The 18,939-nt window shown below is 60.1% G+C and overlaps 1 protein-coding gene across 5 annotated transcripts; it reads right to left on the reverse strand.

The window, feature by feature from the left end:
* Positions 1–1,192: 1,192 nt before the first annotated feature.
* DNAJB5 (DnaJ heat shock protein family (Hsp40) member B5) lies at positions 1,193–18,398 on the reverse strand. 5 transcript variants are annotated; one of them, XM_083816819.1, is made up of 4 exons: positions 18,251–18,398; positions 11,566–11,810; positions 8,000–8,598; positions 1,193–3,207 (listed from the first exon to the last, which is right to left on the reverse strand). In XM_083816819.1, exons 2-4 carry the CDS (start codon positions 11,774–11,776, stop codon positions 2,974–2,976), a joined length of 1,044 nt encoding a protein of 347 aa, XP_083672945.1. In that variant the 5' UTR covers positions 11,777–11,810; positions 18,251–18,398; the 3' UTR covers positions 1,193–2,973. The 5 variants fall into 5 exon arrangements, with proteins under 5 accessions (XP_083672945.1, XP_083672944.1, XP_083672948.1 ...); XM_083816818.1 differs by lacking the exon at positions 18,251–18,398 and adding an exon at positions 15,959–16,164; XM_083816822.1 differs by lacking the exon at positions 18,251–18,398 and adding an exon at positions 14,299–14,559.
* Positions 18,399–18,939: the final 541 nt, after the last annotated feature.

Raw genomic sequence — 18,939 nt, forward strand, 5'->3', positions numbered from 1 at the left:
CACAATTAAATCCAGCAGGAGGGCTGGAACCCCTCCTCTTCTCTGTCTCCTCTGGGATGTGGCTCCTGATGGGGACAGCCCTCGGGGGAGCTCCCGGAGCATCTGCTTCTGCCCTGGAGCAGCATATGGAGGCTGGGGTAGCCCGTGAGAGGGAGCTTGCTTGGGCCCCTTCACTGCTGCCGTGGGTGGCAGCTCCTTGTCCTGCCCCTGTGGCCCTAGAACCATGCCCGTGGTGCCCCAGCCCTACAGCTCAGCCCCACCAGAGCCCACACAACGCCCTCAGGGCCCCAGCCCAGCCCGGTGTGTGCAGCGTGGGGGCAAGGCGCTGGGCCTGGCCCCAAAGCAGGACCAGAGGGAATGGCCTCAGGTTGAGCCAGGGGAGGTTCAGGTTGGAAATGAGGAGACATTTCTGCTCAGAAAGAGCAGTCAGGCACTGGGACGGGTTGCCCTGGGCGGTGGTGGCGTCACTGTCCCTGGGGGTGTTCAAGGAGAGGTTGGACATGGTGCTTAGGGACAGGGCTTAGCGGGTGACATTGGCGGTAGGGGGGTGGTTGGGCCAGATGATCGTGAAGGTCTCTTCCAACGTTAATGATTCTGTGATTCTAGTGGGGCCCCCTCCTGCCGCACCCCAAACGTCTCCCTCAGCCGCTCTCCCCTGCCACCAGAGGGCAGGCCGTGGCCGTGCTCTTGTGGCCCCGGTCCCCACAGCCCCACCACGGCCCTGGGCCGGCCGCAGCTGCCCCGTGGCCACCCCAGCCCCATGGCAGCCCTGTCAGCATCGTCAGCCCCCCGATGGAGGGTTTCTGCCCACCATCCGGGGCTGAAGGCCTCCGAGGATCTCTGAGAAGAGCTGGGTCCCCGGGCAGCCCCCACCAGCAAGAAGCCCCCTTCATCGCCACGGCCACAGCTCCCCACTGCCCGCAGCCCCTCCTCGCCCACCCTGGCCTCCATCCCCTTGGTATCTTGGCTGGACTCGCATCCCCCCGCCCATGTTGGTTGTGTTTTGGGAACCCTGAAAGGATGCAGAGCCCTAAAATGGGGTCCCCCCAGCACTAATGGGGAGGGGGGGCTGAGCCCCTTCTCCAGCCCCACCACCTGCACCAGGGCAACCACAGACCTTGTGTCTCCCATCGCAGTGCACACCAAGGAGTTAATGTTTTTTAAAATACTTTATTTTTCTCTCAATACTGACATTACAAAAAAAAAAAAATACAAAAAAAAAAAAAAAGAGAGAACCACTATAAAACATTCAGGTCTCATTGAAACTGAGAAAAACAAAGCAGCTTGCATCTGCGTGCTGACCTGTCTTCTCACTCCATCAGTGTCCACCAGGTTTCCGTACATCGAACTCCACAGGGAGCGGCGGAGGGAAAAGGCATCATGCCCTAACCTGAATTCAAACTGGTCACAAAATTAAGCAGTGCTTTAATTTAATTTAAGAGGTCTCCTCTCCCCATGCCCTGGCCGTGGCACAGGCCGCCCTCCCGCCGTGTATGATGCACTGTACAGCTATACACCCCACACCAGCTCGGCAGGTGCCTCGCTGTGAGCTGAACCCCCCCAGGACCCCTATTTCAAGTCATTGATTTTTCTTTATAAAAAGGATGCCTGGGGGGGGGGGGGGTGTTTTGGCTTTCTCGGTGCTGGTCGGGCTGGAGATGCGGAGCTGAGGTGGTGGAGGAGCCATACAGAGCCAGGTCGGCTGGTCTGCAGGACCCCTCCTGGGAAAAACTGGCAAGAGGCAGAGTTGACCGAGAAAGGTAAGAAATATAAAAATTCTCCTGATGGAAATCCAAAGTTTTTAAAAAAATACAGCATTTAAAAACAAAACCACCAAGCAGATTGCCTCATGCTCCTTCCAGCTCCACCATAACACCCAGAAATACCTCCTGAATTAAACGTTCCTGTAGAAAAATATATACACGTGCCTTTCTCTTCCTAATAAAATCCCTAAGGTTGAACTCAAACGCTTGTCAAAACCACAGTTCTGCTGACGCTTGGCTCTGCTTTTGCACCCAGACTTGTGCTACACACATACTATGTTCTCACAGGCATGATGTTGGTATGGCTGAGCTGCTCCCCAAAAGTAGGGGTGAATCACTCCAGGAAACCCAAAACGGGCAGAGCAAACCCTTACGGAGTTTACCTAACAAGCTAAATATATGTATAAAAAAAAAGCAGCAATGCAAACTCAACACATCTGAACAAGAAAGCTCCCACCCTGGGCTCCCCCGTCCCCCCGGCCGGCAGCAGGCGCGGGGGACAGCGGGGGTAGGAGGCTGGAAGGGACCATCCCCAAGTGCTTTGAGCTCTGTTGATTGGCACAGGTGATGCTCGGTGGTGGTCTTGGCACAGGAGAGTGGACCGCAGTAGGACTAGGTACCGTGGTCCCCGGTTAGAAACGGTCCGGCTACAGTGGCCACCGCGCGCAGGAGCGGTCCCTTGGCCGTACGCGCTCAGGAGTTTCCTTGGCACCTCGGTATGGCCGGGACCCCAAACAGCAGCAAGTATCAAAGAGGGGAGGAGAAAACTAACACGGTGGGATGTGAGATCCTGTGAAGTCCTATTTACATTGCGCTTAATCCCCTATGAGCCCATCCTCTAGTCAGAGGGTTGGCTTGAAAAGCAGGTGACACAAAAAACACAAAGTGATGCACCTCCCCGGGCAAACAGCCCGTGCCGCTCGCTTGTGCAAGGCAGCAAAGCTGGACCTCTAGAAAAACAAAACAAAACGAAAAAAAGGCTGGCAGCGAGGAGAGTTGCAAGGGCAGGAGCCTGCGCTCACCATTCCCCCGCTGCTGGAGTTGAAAACAGGCTGAGAGGGGAAGGGGTGGGAGGGATGGATGGGAATTTTAGGGAAGGAAAGTGTTTTTTTTGCATTTGAAAGTGCTCTGGCACCTCTGCTCCGTGTGGGCCAGATGCTGTGGCACGTGCATTTGGAGTATTGCTGCTTGGCGAAGAGTCCCCGGGGCTCTAGGAGCACGGGAGGTGCTGCTTGAGGATCTGTCTCGTCTGGGGAGCTATTCTGTCTGGGAAGCGGATTTTGAACTCCACGATCAAGTCTCCTCGCTGGTTGGGGGCCTTGGGGAAGGGCAGCCCTTCCCCGCGCAGTCTCTTCACTGTGCCTGGCTTGATGATGTCGTTGCAGGGCAGCGGGATCACCCTCCCGTCGATGGTGGGAATGTTCACGGTGCAGCCGCACAGGGCCTGCGGGGAGAAGGAGGGAGACGCTGTCAGCTGGGCTGCCAGCCCCACAGCACCCAGGGGTGCACCCAGAGAGACCCCCGCCCCGCTCCCCATCCCCAGCGCCGTGGGACAGAAGCCCCACGGGAGGCAGGATCCCCGCTCCCCATCCCCTGCTCCTCCCAGCGGACACTGCCAGCGAGCGCCCGGCGGCTCGCAGCAACAGGGCAGCCCAAATTTAGCCCCTCGCTACCCAATCTGGGAGCCCGACAGGGTAAGGGGGGGGGGCAGCCAAAAACCCAGCTGAGCTCATCGGATGCCTCTGCGGTTCATCAGCTGTCACCCTTCGGAGCCCGGGGGTTATCTATAGCACAGCCTGTGCCCCCCTGCCCCGGCCAAAGCCTCCCGAAGGTTATGCCGGCACGGGGCACGGCACCGCGCTTTCCTGGAAGCTGGGGCCCCGTGGGGCTGCTCCCCACCGCCAGGCCCTGCTCAGGCGAAGGGTTGGGTTACTGCACTGCGCCAATGCCCCGCGGCTATTTTTATACCTTGGTGGCCCAAGAAGGAAGCAAGAACGAGACGGTTCCCCGAAACCACAGGCTTGGGGAGAGTGGGTCCAGCATGCCCTGCATCCCCGCTGCAGGGACCTCCATGCAGCCACGTCCCCCCCCACTGCAAAGCCAGGAGCTGGTTTTCCAGGCTGCCATCCCCATCCCCATCCCCATCCCGGGGCCGGGAGCTGCCTCCTGCAGAAGCCGGCAGCAGCCGCAAGCCGCCCTGCGTTAGCGAGCCACGTGACGCGGGAATGCAGCAAGAAAATCCTCGTGTCCTTAAATAACTCAGACAGCTCTGCCGTACACGTGGGCAGCAGCATCTCCAGGCTTTCAGCAAGGAGAGAGGCTGCCGCTGACGGAGGACTGCGGAGCGATACTTCTGGAAGGGGCTGGTCCTGTCCTGCATGCAAAGCACTTGTCCCCTCGGGATGGGGCATGGAGGTCCCGGCCCGCCTGTCCCCAAAAGACACCCTGCAAGGGAAGCGGGGGAGGATGTTCTGCAGCCTCCTCCCCAGGAAAAGCCTCCAGTGCCACAGCAACAGGAGGCAGCAGCAGTAGCAGCCCTTCTTCCCCGCTGACCCCCTGGCTTGAGGCTGATGGCTGCTGCTTCTGCTGCGGTGCCAGGGCTTGGCACCGAAGCCAACGCAGAGCCACCCATGCTGGGCTTGGCTCTAGGGCTCAGGTGAGCTGAGAAGAGGAAAGACGGAACCTGCTGTCTCCTTGCACAGCCCATCTGTGCTGGGTCTCCTCCCAGACGAGCTTTTTCTGGCTGCAGGAGGAGGTTCATCGCTGGCTCTGTGCGAGCAGGGGGTGCATGGCTGTGGCTCCGACAGGTTGGAGGGAAGAGAAGGATGGAGGGAACAGATCATCCCAGGGAAGCTGGAGCCCTTCTGCTGCCTGGCACCCACCAGCATGTGACATGGTGTGCTGCACGGGTCCACATGTGCCAGAGAAGCATCTCTGGCCACGCAATGGGAAGCAGAAAGGGAACAGGCACAGTGGATAGACCTCAGGTTTCCAGCCAACAGGACCAGCCAACTGTCCTTTTGCCTGTAGCAGAAAAGCCAAGAGAAGACTGATGTGCTGCCTTTGCTCTGGAGGAGGTTTTGCTGCAACCCAGTGCACCTGGGGAGTGCAGGGGGTGACCACTCACATGCTGTCCCCTGCTCCGTCCTCACCACAACGGGGCCAGAGGGAAGCCAGGCAACTATTTCAGCTTCCAGAATGAGCTTTTGAGACTAAAGTAGGGCAGCAGAAGCGTGGCTGGGATGCTTGCACCCAGCCCAAGGGACAGGACTGGGAACACCAAGCAGAGAGCCCCTGCCAGGCTCGCGGCGTGGGCGCTGCTCCTCAGCGCCGTGCTTGCCCTGCAAAAGCAGAGGGACGCGAGCAGAGGCAGGCGGTGAGAGCGCAGACAGGATCTCAGTGTTTCCTTCCCTGAGCCAAGACGCAAGAATTAGAGGCGATCGCTCCTTCGCCGTATGTTCCTGTTTTTAAGCCTTCTCGCCCAACTTGGTTGGCATTTGAGAAACCGGTTGTTGAAGCAACACCAGTGCTCGTGAGCGAGAGCCTGTAGCAGGGCGACGCGCGCTGAGCGCAGCCCCGGAGCTGCCCTGCATCCTGGAAGGAGGCTCGGTTTATCCCCACGTATGAAACCAGCGTGGGTTTGATGGCTGAGCCGCGAGCGCTGAGCTTTATCTGGGTCAGCAGTGGGTCCCGCTCTACTGGCAGCAGCGGGGGGGGCTGTCGGATGCTGCCGCCTGGATGCTTCGAGGAAGGTGACGCCAGGTAAAGGATGCCGCAAGGCGCCGCTGCCATCTCCATGAAGCCCGCCAGCGCTGCCTGAAGATCTGCCTTCCAGGAGCGCAGCTGCCGTAGCAGTGTCACTCCTCCCTCCCTCGGCCTCCCACTGCGGTGTGCGCCTGTAATTTTAGGCACGGACACGTCCCTGCAGCCCACGAGTCTCTTGGGGAAGCCCTCTCACACCTCCTGCGGCGGCAGCAGCCGTCCCAGACGAGGGACACGGTGCCCAGCGGGATGAGGACGCGAGCACCAGAGGTGCTGGGACGTGGGGATGGGAAGTGGCAGCCTGGCCACCAAGGTGGCATCACCCATCACCACCAGAGACAATATGGGTTAGAGGTTTGTGGGTGCTGGGTGCTACAGGTTCCTACGGAAGAGCAGTCTGTAGAGCAGGCTCAGGTTCAAGAAGGCGCTGTAAGGAAGCAGATGCTGCGTTCCCAAGCCCTCCTGTCACACTCTCCTGCCCTGGTGCCCCAAATGCTCCCTGCAGGGCCACGGCCAGGAGCATTGCCCCCCTTGGCTGTAAGATGCTGGCCAGGGGTCTCCAGCGTGACCACGAGTGGGATCACAGCTCCGAATGCCTGCTGGCACCCCGCTGTGCAGCTAAGGAGACCAAGGCTCAAGCTAAAAAAGGCAGACTCGCAAGGATGAACAGTGCAAGGAAAGCACTCGGGGCTACGGCTGTAGGCTTAGGTGATGAAGAGGTTGTGCTGTGATTCACTCCGCCACGTACCGAGATGCTGGCATATGGTGTCGGGGAGCTCCTGGCATCTGCTCCTGCTTCAGAGCACTTAAGCTACTTCTCCTCATGTAAGATAAAAGCAGCAAAGCGCTGCTCGCCCTGCCCTGGCAAGCGGAAGGCTGGGGCTGGCAGCCAGGCCAGCAGCTCTCCGAGCATCCCCAGCACATTTGGTCTGCGGTGAGGGAGCGCAGAGAGCAGGCAGCCCGGCTCAAAGAGCAGAGGAATTTGCCTGGACCAGCAATTTCCACCGGTCTCTCTCTGTGACTGCCGTGATGTGAAGCAAATGCCCTGTTTACCGCAGCTGGATGGAGATCACAGGGGTCCTGTGGGCAGGAGGCAGCCAGCACTTCCCCTGGCCCAGCACCAGTGCACGGGGCCGGGCGGGCTGCTCAGCGTGCTGCTCACGGGGCAGCTCCGCACGTGGCGAGCATCAACCTGGACCAACGTGGGCCAGACATCAGGACAGCCGTCCCGGGGGTAATTTTAACAGATACGGGAATGCACAGAAGGAAACATCTGAGATATGGCATGCAGGACTCCATAAATAATGCAGCCTCTCCCAAGTATTTCTGGAGGGGCCAGCAGGGCCAGCCACCACAGGAATAAACCTCTTTACTCAAATCCCCTTTGCAACACAAAGGAAATTCAACTCCCAAGCTCACAGGTTAACTTGAGATGACTGTTTCAGGAGTGCCCAGCTCTGCCTGCCCCACAGGGCTGCCCTTGCCCCCACTGTAGCTGGTCACAGCCCCGGCGGGGATGCAGAGCTGTTGCAAAGCTCTTCTGACTTGCTGGCACACTCAGGAGCTCACGTTTCCCTACCTCAGGTCTGGCCCATTGAGCTTATTTCTATTAAATGTATTTGAGAACACAAATCTGTCTTCAAAAAAAAAAAAAATCAGCTCATTAAGAAGACAGACAGCGTCTACAGTCTGAAAGGAACAGCAAATGGCAGCTGCCAAAAACGTCAATGTTAAATGCAGCTGCCAGCTGGGATTTATTAAAAGGTAGTTAGACAGCAGCAGCAGCAGCAAACGGCACATCTTGTTCTGGGGTAAGATCCCCTTCCTCTCCCACCTTCGCACAGTTTGCTGCTCTGGTACAGCGAGTGTCACCGTGACCTCCACGGCTGTCAGCCTGGATGCGCTGGGTTTTGCTCACAGCACATTTTTTGAGATTTTGCCCTTTGTCCAGGGAAGCCAGAAGCAAAGAAAGCAGCTGTTCGGGGCTAAAGCAGCGCTCAGCAGGGTCAAGGTGTTGCCTTTCTCTGCGTGACCCTGCTCTCTTATGGGGTGGTGCCTGGCACCAACCAGGACAGAAACATGAACAAGCAGGGACCAGACCTGTGTCAGCAAACTTGGGGTTTCCCTTGCTCCTACAGAGCACCTGGGCTTTCCTCCATATGTGAATACCCTACGCTAAAATAGAAGGGCAAGACATATGGGGAAGGGAGAAAATGGGTAAATACCACCTGCATTCGCTCAGGCAGCCCGGTGTGCTCAGTCAGGACTGCAGTACCCACGTCCTACCTGCAGCATGGAGGCTGAGCGGCTCTCCAAAACTTGAGCACGAGCTGGTCTCCTCCCTGCAGAGGACTTTGCTCATGTCTCTCACACCCTACCTGGTCCTTCCTCTTCAGCACAGGACGAGGACTGAGCCCTGTCCTGGCCACAGCCCAGCGCCACCTCTCACCCAGGGCATTTCCACTGATACCCACCTCTTTAAGACTGATGTTTGCGGTGTAGACCACGTTCGTCCCGTCCCTCTTGAAGTGTGAGTGAGGCTTGTCCTTGAGGATGAAGACGATGTCAGCAGGGATGTTGTCCGGCGTGGCGTCCCCTTCTTTGGGGAATGTGATTTTGGTTCCCTCCTTCCATCCCCGTTTGATGACAATGTTTAGGATCTTATCCTCAGTCCGCATGGTCCGGCCATCAGCGTTGAGCCTTCTGCGGGTGATCTTCATTCTCTTGGTGGAGCCGTGGTAGATCTCTTCCAGGGACACCTTCAGCTCGTGGATGACGGGTGGGTCTTGGACCTTCCTCCGCGTGTGCAGGGACTCCTGGTGCCGCCGGTGAACCCCGTTAATGCCGTTGAAGCCAAACCGGCCGAAGGCACTGAAAGGATCATCATCGTCATCGATATCCATGTCTTCCTGGTCAAAGCCATTGAACACCCGGGAGCGGCTGCTAGCGAAGAAGATATCGAAGGGGTTGGAGCCTCCGAAGAAAGACGCGAAGGTGGCGTGGGGGTCTCCGTGGAAGGTGTAGTGGAAAGTGTTCCCTGAGCCACCTGAAGAGCCACCTCCAGTCTTGAGACCTGGAAGAGAAGGGGGAAGATGAGACGTTAAACACTCCCTGCCAGAAGAAAGCTGCTGGCTCTGCACAGCCACTCCAAGCTGCGTGTGCAGCTGATCTGCCACCGTCAACGCTTCGGGTCCGTGGCACCCAGTTGTGCTGCACAAAACCCATTTTGGGTGAGTTATCTGTTACCCAAGGTGTACTGCGCTGACAGCCGCAGCCCTGGAGCATTGTGTCCAGCACGTTAGAAAATGCTTTGAACTCAGTGAGCAACTGCGCAGCCGTCAGGACTTTTGCTGGCAGAGCACAGGGAGGTCAGCAGACCTCCCAGCCACCCCCCAGCACAGCAGGGAAGCAACTCGCTGCACCTTTGGCCAAAGGGGTTGACCTGAGGATCAGCCTCCACCACGGGGGTGGGAATCCTCCCCTTGTGGTTCTAGCACCCCAATTCACAAACCGACAGAAGAGTTTGAGGCTTGCACCTTCCAGCAGCCATTCCCAGGCAGAACTGCCCTGGAGATACAGGGGGATTAAACAGAGCAGACAAATCTGGGGGGTCTGTTCTGATGCTCTCAGCCTTCTCATGTAGTTGGTGGCTCTCGTTCCTTGACCCCTGCCCTGCTGCACGAATGTCTGTGCTGTTGCAGAGCCCGTAACATGCATGGGGACTGGGCTGTAGGGCAGGAGAAGCAAACCCCATGAGACCACCCCACTTTATGGGACGCCAAAGACCCTCAAAACACTGACTCTCCACCCCCAGGCCATGTACTCCAGAAAAACAAGCACTTTCTGGAAAATGAAAGGTTTCCCATTGCGGGAGTGCTGGACTGGTGTGGAAGTCACTGCTTGGGGTGGGCTTATGGGGTTTGCCCCTCTACCATGAAGCCTTTCCATGTCTTTCATCTCATTTCTCAGTGCCCCGAATTTCTGCATGGGCTCTCTGGGCACTGCTGCTGTGTCCGCCTGCTCACACAGCTGGAATTACGGAGAAACCCAGGCAGGGGAAGGTGGCCTCCCCCAGCCTGAGGGATGAGGCACCCTCTGTGCAAAAGGATGGATTACGAAAGGAAGAGGCTAGGTGCGTGACTATGGGCCAGCAGGGAAAGAGCTACTTACTGGGGAGCTCCAGGATAACTCGAGTGGCTGCAAGTCACAAGGAAATCCAGGCCGTGCCCTTGCTTGGGAGCCAAAAGCCCAGTGACTCCCAAAATCATGGAGTGGGATGGGAGAGGACCGAGGCTGAGGCAACCAGCACAGCTCACCAAAAGCATCGAAGAGGTTTGGTGTTGCTGGTGCTTGAGCCCCATGGGGCAAATGCTGCAATTTCTCCAGAGAACCCCACGCCCCTCAAGAAGAACCAAACCTGCTGTTTTTCCTGTTTTGGGCAATTCAACCCAAGCTCTGGCCCTGCCTGTGGCCCCAGAACCAGGGACAAAGAGGTCCCACTTCAAGCCCAGCCTCCCCGTCCCGTTGCAACGAGGGGGCTGCTCCCCTAAAGTTATTTTTTCCTTACTACTTAACTCGCTCTTATTTTAGCCGTCGTCATCCCTGGAGAGCCCCCGTCCCCAGCAGGCTGCAGCCAGGAGGTTTCACCTTTACGCAGTTGCCTTAATCCCATGACGCCAGTCAGAGGCCCCTGCAGAGGCAGGGTCCGGTTTCGGCAGTGCCTCCAAGGAAATGCTAGTTTCTCGCTTGAGATAGCCGCTTCTAATTTTAAACAGCAGCAAATCACCGCGGCTCGGTGTGTCCCTCGTGGCGGTGACATAAATAACGGGTTAAGCAACTCGTATAGGCAGAGCGTGTGCTGCCAGGCAAAAATTTTCCAAAGCTTTGCCCAGCTCTGTAGTTTTGCTCAGATAAACCATGAGGGAGTTCCCCCGGGTCTGTCTGAGCTTTCACACCCAGCAGCCTGACTGCTGACAGCACCTGGCACCTCTGACCGCTTCTTCCAGGAGCTCCTTCAGTTTTTCCTATAAGTTTCTGACATTTCTTGTTCCCCAGCATCTTTCAGGAGCGAGTATAACTTCATCAGGCCAGGGCAAGACTCTGTACCCCCTAAGACATGTTCAGCTCTGAATGGCAGAGAGCCCTCCCCGTGCCTGCTGGGAGCAGGACAGAGCTGATAAAGGGATCTCTGACCGCTGTGTGTTCCTGCCGGTGTCCCCAAAGAGGATGCACCCGCTTGCTGGGCACACAGGAGGGGCTGCGACTTCCTCCGAGCAGCCTGTCCATAGCAGACCTGCTGCTCTTTTAAGCACCCAAGTCCCTGGCTGATTAATGCAGATGCTATTCAGTGCTCTCCTCACCCTCAGCAAATGGGGTTGCAGTCTTCCATATTCGACTAATAAGGCTGTGTGTGGTGGAGCCGCTCTCCTCCTCCATGCCAACCGGGAGACAACAGCAGCCACTTAGTTTCAAAACAAAAACCTATTACTTAAATTGGGAAAAGCTTTGATTCATGTAGGTCAGCCTGTACCGGGGAGAAAAGTGGGACTAGCGCTCCAACCAGCACGCTACCGGGGATCCTGCGGGGGGACATCCAGGAAAAAAGGGACATTACTGGGCTGGGAAATTTAGGCCGAGTGAAGGGTCGCTAAAGCATTATCGCAGCGCGCAGGCACGGCCCAGGAGGCGAGCTCCTTTTCACTTCCATCAGCTCAGCGCTCGCCCTTTGGAGGCAGCACTGCGGAGCTCTCAAGTGCCATCTCCCCAGCTGGGAACAGAAACAAAAGTGGCTCTGCGGCGGCACAGAAATGGGTCGGGACATTATTTCTGGCAGCAAGGCAAAGCAGGGTCGGTGGAGTGTTTGCTCTCCCCACTTCCGCTCCTAGTAACCTTGATTTGGAGGCAGGCGTGAGCCCTGGGGGTGCAAAAACACCCCCGAGCCCCATACGAACCTCCTTGGACCCAAACAGACAGCCACTGGGATGTCTCCGTGCCCTGGCCAGCCCTGCTTTGGAGCAGGAGAACAGGTCCCCCCCCTTACCTTCCTCCCCGTACTGGTCGTACACGGCTCGCTTCTTGGGGTCGCTCAGGACGTCGTAAGCCTCTGCGATCTCCTTGAACTTCTCCTCGGCGTTGGGGTCTTTATTCTTATCAGGGTGGTACTTCAGGGCCATTTTCCGGTAGGCTTTCTTGATCTCGTCCTCGTTGGCTCCGGACTGGATGCCCAGAATCTTGTAATAGTCCTTCCCCATGACGGCGACGCTGCCTGGTGCCGAGTACTTATTCCTGAAAGCAGAAAGACAGCTGGCTGCAAGGCGAGCGCGGCGCTCGGGCGGACGGAGACGGGAGCGGCACACACTTATCGCCGAGCCGCCTCTCCCCGCATCGCACCGGCCAGCAGCACCACAGCCGCCTCAAGTCCACGTTTTCCCCCGAGGGGCCCGAGACAAGCGCGAGGACGCGGAGCAGCGGCAGGGGGACACGCTAGTGCGGCAGGACCCGCATGTCCCTGGGCTCTGCCTTTGCCTTGCCGAGCTCCGGAGTGCGGAGAGTCATCCTGGACGGGGAGCACCGAGGCGTTGCGCTGGGTTATTATAGGGGCAAGGCCGACCTTGGAGGCGTGACGGTCTAAATTCAGCCGTCCCGTCCCTCTCCTCTCCCCGGCCTCCTGCTGGCAGCCTCCCGGGGCTTCGCCAGCCCAGGGCAAGGAGAGGAGCGACTCGAGGGGCTGGGGGGGCGGCGGTGCAGTCGGGGAGCCAGCAGGGACTGCGCCGCCGCGCTCACCTCAAAGGAACTTCAAACATTTTGTTCCTGAAAGCAATTGGCATTCAGCTGGAGATAAGTGCTTCCAGCATGTCAGAGCTGTAATTTGTATTTAGCGGAGAGAGAATGAAGCCGTTAGACAGAAACATCTTGTGATGGTGGGAGGTTTTTCTTTCTTTCTTTTTTTTTCTGGAAAAAAAAGCACTTTCTAGCCTGACTTGCACTCCCTTAGAGTCTTCAGCTAAATGTTGCAGTAAGCCAGAAATATTAAGAGGTGGTAAAATGTCATCACAGCCTGACACGACACAGTGAGGTCAGCATGGGCAACCAGCTCCCTGCGTTCACTTTCTCCATCATGTGGGAGGCTTAGGACAGAGCCATGCCTATACTAAGGCATTGAAAACCCAGTGGCCGAAACCCAAAGGGAAACGGGTGGGCAATTAATTCACTCCACAGGCACGCTGCTGGAGCAGCAAACCCAGCAGAGTCATGGAAATTCGGAGAGCAGCTCGAGGAGGCACGAGACCAACGGCTCGGGACAAAAGATGAGCAAGACTTAGGCTCCTCAAAGCACACTTCCCAGTGCTCCTTACCCTTCGGTTTTCTCACTGTGAGCTCCTGTCCCTGCCAAGCCCAACCTGCTCTGCCCCACCTGGCCGAGCACAGCTTGGTGCTTGCTCCTTGCCGTGCTCTTCTCCAGACCTTGCCCCCAGCTGATCCTCCGACCTTCAGTGCTCTCTGCTAAGCCTTTGTACTCACGTCCTACTCCCCTCTCCAGCCCTGTTGTTTTTTTTTTTTTTCCTGGGCTTGCTCCAGACCCACCCTTGCTCCAAAAAACCCTGAACAGACCAACGTGGGCAGCTCCAGCCCTCTGAGCCCCTCCAGCAGATGGGTTTCTGCATCAGGCCCTTTCCTGCATGGTCATACCAGGTGTTCCCCCTGTCCGTACTCCGTCCATAACCAGCTGCTCCCGGTGGAGGTCTTGGAGGGACCCCCTGCTCCCAACCACCAGCTTTGCCCTTTCTGCCCCATCCCCTGAACCTGGAGGTCTGAAGGAAGGGGCAAGACACCAGGAGCTGCCCAAACCACCCGCCCCACAGGCGTCAGGGGCAGAAGCGAGAGGCAGCGCTGCCGCGCTATTGTTAGAGGCACAGGAAGGCCTCTGGGGGCGTAAAGAGCATCCTACAGCATCTCCAGCTCCCGGCTTCTAAATGCCAGCACGTTTCTCTACCAGCACAGCCTCCAGCAGGAGCCCTCCAGCTTCTGTGCACAGAGCAGCCGTCGTTGCCGAGCCCACACAGCCATTACGAGATGCTCTACCCCGTGCCCACCACCGTCTGCATCTGCTCCGATGACTCCCAGCAGGAGCCCGTGACAGGGGGAGGGGGGGGACGCAGCAGGTCCCCAGCCGGCACCGGAGGTGGCCCGAAATGTCTTTTTTTCACCATGCTGTAAAAATAAGCCATTGGCACAGCCTCCCGTGGGAAGGCGAGGCGAGGGAACCAGCAGCGCGGCCAAGGTCAGCCGCGCCGTGAGTGCTGACAGGTGGCAACCTGCTGGGCACCGGGGCACGGACCGGACCAGGACCTGGCCTCCGGAGCGACAACAGACCCTTTTCTGCCCGATCCCGGGGAAAAAAAAAAAAAGCCTCCTCCAGCAAGGTCAAACAAGGCAGCGCCGAATTCCACCCCTTTTCGCACCCCGACCACACAGACCAAAGCACGGAGGTCGCAAACCACGGATTTCACCCCACAATGGTACCACCAGAGACACCCCCCCCCCGAATCCCTGCAGCAATTCCTATAAAAGTCCCCAAACCGTCACTCCCCGCCCCCACACACACACCCCACACCCACCCAAGGTCTTTACCCTCGAGAGGTCTTTGTGGGGGGGGTGCGGGGGATGCCTGCAGGGGATGCTCGCGCCGTGGCACCGCGGGCTGGACCGGCTGCGTCCCGTTCCTGCCCCGGGACCCCAAATCTCACGGTCCCGCGTCTCCCGGCCCCGTCACCTGGCGCCGCCGTCCCCACGCCCCGCGTCGGGTGACCCGCCGGGTTAAGCCACGCTCCGGAGGCGACGCTCACATGTGCGGTGGTAAAACACGACTCTGTCCCCGCGCAGCCTCCCTCCCACCTTCCCCGGGATCAGCTGCGCCTCGCCACAGCTCCCCTCTCCCCCCCTGCCGCTCAATCATCCTGCTCTGCCTTCCCATTTAACCCTCTCGGGAGCAGGGGAAAGGAGCTGCTGAGCAGGGGGGGTGGGCTTCAAGGCGGGTCAGGCACCTGCACTCCCTTCCCTGCACACCTTAGGAAAAAGGGGCTGCATTCGGAAAAAACGCAGGCGCCGGCACCTCCCAGCTGGCGGCTGCGCTGGCGAGCGCCCGGCCCCCGTTCTCCCCTTAAAAAATAATAAATAAATAATTTTATTTAAAAAAAAAAAAAAAAGAGAGAAGAAGCTTTGTTCCAGCCCCGCACATGACATCAGACCATGCAACCTCTGGATCGGCGAGCCGGCTGAATAGCAATCACTTGACATAATCCCTCCGCTCTGCAGTCACGTAAGGGAACGAGCCCACGCGCCCAGCGGCCCCGCCGAGGTTTTCCGCCCCGCACCGTACGGTGGCGGCAGGGTGACGAGCTGGGCACCGCGGGGCATTTAATTATTCCTCGGCCGCGAGCACACAGGCACAAGACGCGGGGGGAGACCCGCTTACCGAAACTTCACCAAGACATTCAGAGTCCAAGCGGTTGCCTTTAAAGGCTCGACCTTTATTTTAGACGTCGCGCCGGCTCCTCAGCCCGGCGGGGACGCGGCTGCGACCTCAGCCCCAGAGGAGGGGAAGCGGGGACAGGGGTGCCAGCGAGCCGTCCTTTGGGGGCTTGGGAGCCTGCGGAGCCCGTCCACGAGGTCGCTCGACGGGCAGCGATTTTCCGCTCGGTGGCTTCTCGCCGCTTCCCTGAGCCGAGAGGCGCCGGGTGGGCACGGGCTCCCGAATTAAAGCATTTCTTTCTGCTGCCGGCTCAGGCATTCTCCCCGCTCCCCAGCCCGCTGCTGCATGGGGTGCCCACCCCCAGCCCCCCGTTACCTGAACGGCCCCGGCGCAGCTGCCCCCCAGCCCCTCAAAAGCGGTGGTAACGAGGAGCCCGGTGTCCCCGGCAATTAATGGCTCGCTCCCGGTGCCGGTCACGGCGGGGCCACACGGGGAGGGAGGAAAGTAGGACAGCGCTGATGCACCACGAGGTGGAAAAAAGTAACGCGGACTGCTTCATGCCGGCCCGCCGGGGGGTCCCCGTGCGTGTCCCCCCCCCTTCCCCGGGTGCCGACACCGCTCCCCGTGCCGGAGCAGGAGGGACCCAGCAGCCGCGGTCCCACCACTGCGACCCCGACCTCCCCTCCTGCGGCGCAAAACCTCCTCCTGGAGAAGTCACCTTCACGCCTCCCGCCGTGGGGGGCACGGCGGGGCACGCCGAGGGAACTCAAACCCGCCGCGTGTCCCCCAACCCTGGCCCCCCCCTCCCCAGCCCAGCGGAGAAACTTGGTGGCCGAGCATCGAAGGGGACCCCTCGGGGAGAAACCCTCACCCGCCTAAAGGGCACGCGGGGTCTGCGGGCGGCGGTCGGGGGGGTCCGAGGGGTCGGTCGGCGGGGTGCCGAGCCGGGGGTGCGCCGTACCTCTCCGCGCGGCTCCAGAAGAGCAGGATGGCCGGCATAGCAGCGCCGGGGCCGGGCGAAGCCCCAAGTTTTGCTCAGGCAGCTCGAGGGGAACGCGTCGCGTCGGGGCAAGGCAGTGCCACCCGTGCCGGCTGGCAGCCGCAGGGAAGCAGCCAGCGATGTCATGAGTACACGCAATGAATCATCCCATCCCCGGGCCCCCGCGCACCGCCCGCCTCCCCCTTCCCCACCGCCTGCCCCCCCCCCCCACACCCAACCCCTCCCCACTCGGGTGCCGGCACCTGCGTGGGGACGGGGTTAACCCGCCCCCGGCTGCCGAGCCCCCGCAGGAACCCCACAACCAACCCCACCGCCGGGGGCTGCGTGGGGAGGGGGTTAGGCTCCTGTACCCCCCCCCCCCCCCAAGGAGTAGGGTCCCCCGCTTTTGGCCCCATTGGGGTGCGTGGGGATGGGGCTAAGCCCCCTCGTTGCCTCCCCATATAGGGTCCCCCGTTTCCAGCCCCACTGGGGTGTCTTGTACTCGCGTGGGAATGGGGTTAAGCCCCTTTTCTGCCCCCCCCCCCCATATAGGGTCCCCCCTTTCCAGCCCCACTGGGGCACCACCACCTGCATGGGAAGGGGGTTAAGCCCCTTTTATGTCCCCCCCCAAATAGGGTCCCCCATTTCCAGCCCCACTGGGGCACCACCACCTGCGTGGGGACGGGGTTAAGCTCCCCCCCAGGCAGCGTCCCCCACTTCCAGCCCCACTGGGGTGTCTGTAACTTTTTGTGGGGACGAGGCTGAGCCCCCTCACTGCCTCCCCACCGGGGCACCGTCCCCTGTGTGGAAATGGGGTTAACCCCCCAGTCTCCCCCCCCCCAAGTCTCCCCAGTTCCTAGCCCCACAGGGGTGCGTGCACTTGCATGGGGACGGGGTTAAGCCCCTTTGCTGCTTCCTCGCGTGGGGTCCCCCACCTCCAGCCCCTCTGGGGTGCTGTGAGCCATGTGGGAACAGTGTCCCCCAAACCCTCTATGGGATGCTGTGACCTGCGTGGGGACCGTGTCCCCAAATCCTCTATGGGGTTCTGTGACCCTCGTAGGGACCATGTCCCCAAACCACTTATAGGGTGCTGTCACCCATATGGGGACCATGACCCCAAACCCCCTATGGGGTGATGTGACCCTCATAGGGACCATGTCCCCAAACCACTTATGGGGTGCTGTCACCCATATGGGGACCATGACCCCAAACCCCCTATGGGGTGATGTGACCCTCTGATGTGACCCTCAGACCCTCATAGGGACCATGTCCCCAAACCACTTATGGGGTGCAGTCACCCATATGGGGACCATGTCCCCCAAACCCCTTACGGGGTGCTGTCACCCATATGGGGACCATGACCCCAAACCCCCTATGGGGTGATGTGACCCTCAGACCCTCATAGGGACCATGTCCCCAAACCCCTTATGGGGTGCTGTCACCCATATGGGGACCATGACCCCAAACCCCTTATGGGGTGATGTGACCCTCTGATGTGACCCTCAGACCCTCATACGGACCATGACCCCAAACCCCTTATGGGGTGATGTGACCCTCAGACCCTCATAGGGACCATGTTCCCCAAACCCCTTACGGGGTGCTGTCACCCATATGGGGACCATGCCACCCCAGACCCCTATGGGGTGCTGTGACCCCTGTGGGGACCATGTCCCCAAACCCCCTGTGGGGTTCTCTGACCCACTTGGGGACCGTGTCACCCCAAGCCCCTTTCGGGGTTCCGTGCCCCTTGTAGGGACCATGTCCCCAAAACCTCTGCGGGGGTGCTGTGACCCACATGGACCAGGTGACGGGGGGGGGGCGTTTAACCCCTTCCTGCCCAGATGACACAGGTGGTTGTATTTAACCCCTTCCTGCCCAGCCGGCTGTCACCCCCATTGGGGACAGCAGTTAACCCTTTCGTCGCCGACCCCGTATGACCGGGGGGGGCGGGGGGGCGGGGGGGGTTGTTGTTAACCCTTTCCTGTCCGGCCCCACTTGGGGGGTGTGTGTCACACAGGGTCTTATTAACCCCTTCCTCGCCGTGCAGCTCAACGCTCCCTATTAACCCTTTCCTCGCCGCCCCCTCCACCCACCGGGGGGGGGAGGAGAGGGGGAGGGCTGTTAACCCTTTCCCTCCCGCCAACCTGCCTGCGATGCGATACCAAATGGGTGTCTGTGTGTGTGTGTGTGTGGGGGGGGGGTGCCATTAACGCCTTCCCCGCCCCCCACCGGGGCACACCGGGGGCTGTCACCTCCCCCCCCCCCGGCACTCACCGCTCCCGCCGGCGCCGCGCACGCACTGCCCCCCCCCCCCCGTGACGTCAGGGGAGTCCCGCCCGCGCGCCCCCGGCGGAGAGGGGAGGGGGCGGTGCGCAGGGGGAACGGAGGGGGGGGGGGAGCGCTCTCCCCGCCGCGCCCCCCCGTTGGGCAGGGCAGGTGTCCGTCCAAGCGAGACGCCGCGCCCATTGGTTGTCCCCCGGGGAGGAGGCGGGGCGTGGAGGGAGAGGGGAGGCGGGGCGCCCCGCCTTCCATCCGCTGTCGCTGATTGGGTGGTTCAAGCCGGCACCGCCCTGTCGGAGCGTTGCCATTGGTGGAGGGCTCGGGGCGAGGCCCCGCCCCTCGCCGCCGAGGGCCGGTGGCTTTTTATAGCGGCCGGGCGCGGCGGGATCCCCTCGGGAAGCTTCTGGAAGGCGTGACGTCAGCGGGGCGCTGCGCGGCGCCCCCCTCCCCTCAGCGGGCGGCGGCCATGTTGGGGCAGGGGTACCTCAGTGCCCCCCCCTTGTCAGCAGCTCAGCGCCCGTCTGTGGGGACCGAGAGCTGGCTGCTGCTCCTGTCATAGAATCATTAGGGTTGGAAAAGACCTCCAAAATCACCTGCTTCAACCATCACCATTACCAGTGTCACCCACTAAACCGTGTCCCTAAGCACCATGTCCAGTCTTTCCTTGAACACGCCCTGTGGGG

Source organism: Anser anser (genome assembly GCF_964211835.1).
Source record: "Anser anser genome assembly, chromosome: Z".
Lineage (NCBI taxonomy): Eukaryota > Metazoa > Chordata > Aves > Anseriformes > Anatidae > Anser > Anser anser.

What these genes read in the sequence shown, in the direction of transcription:
- DNAJB5 (XM_083816818.1), bottom strand. Translation starts at nt 15,996, where the DNA reads ATGCCGGCCATCCTGCTCTTCTGGAGCCGCGCGGAGAG. An exon ending in TTCTGGAGCCGCGCGGAGAG is followed by an intron (nt 11,811 to 15,958) that starts GTACGGCGCACC and finishes TTCTGCTTTCAG; the next exon opens with GAATAAGTACTCGGCACCAG. An exon ending in CAAACATCAGTCTTAAAGAG is followed by an intron (nt 3,208 to 7,999) that starts GTGGGTATCAGT and finishes TTCTCCCCGCAG; the next exon opens with GCCCTGTGCGGCTGCACCGT.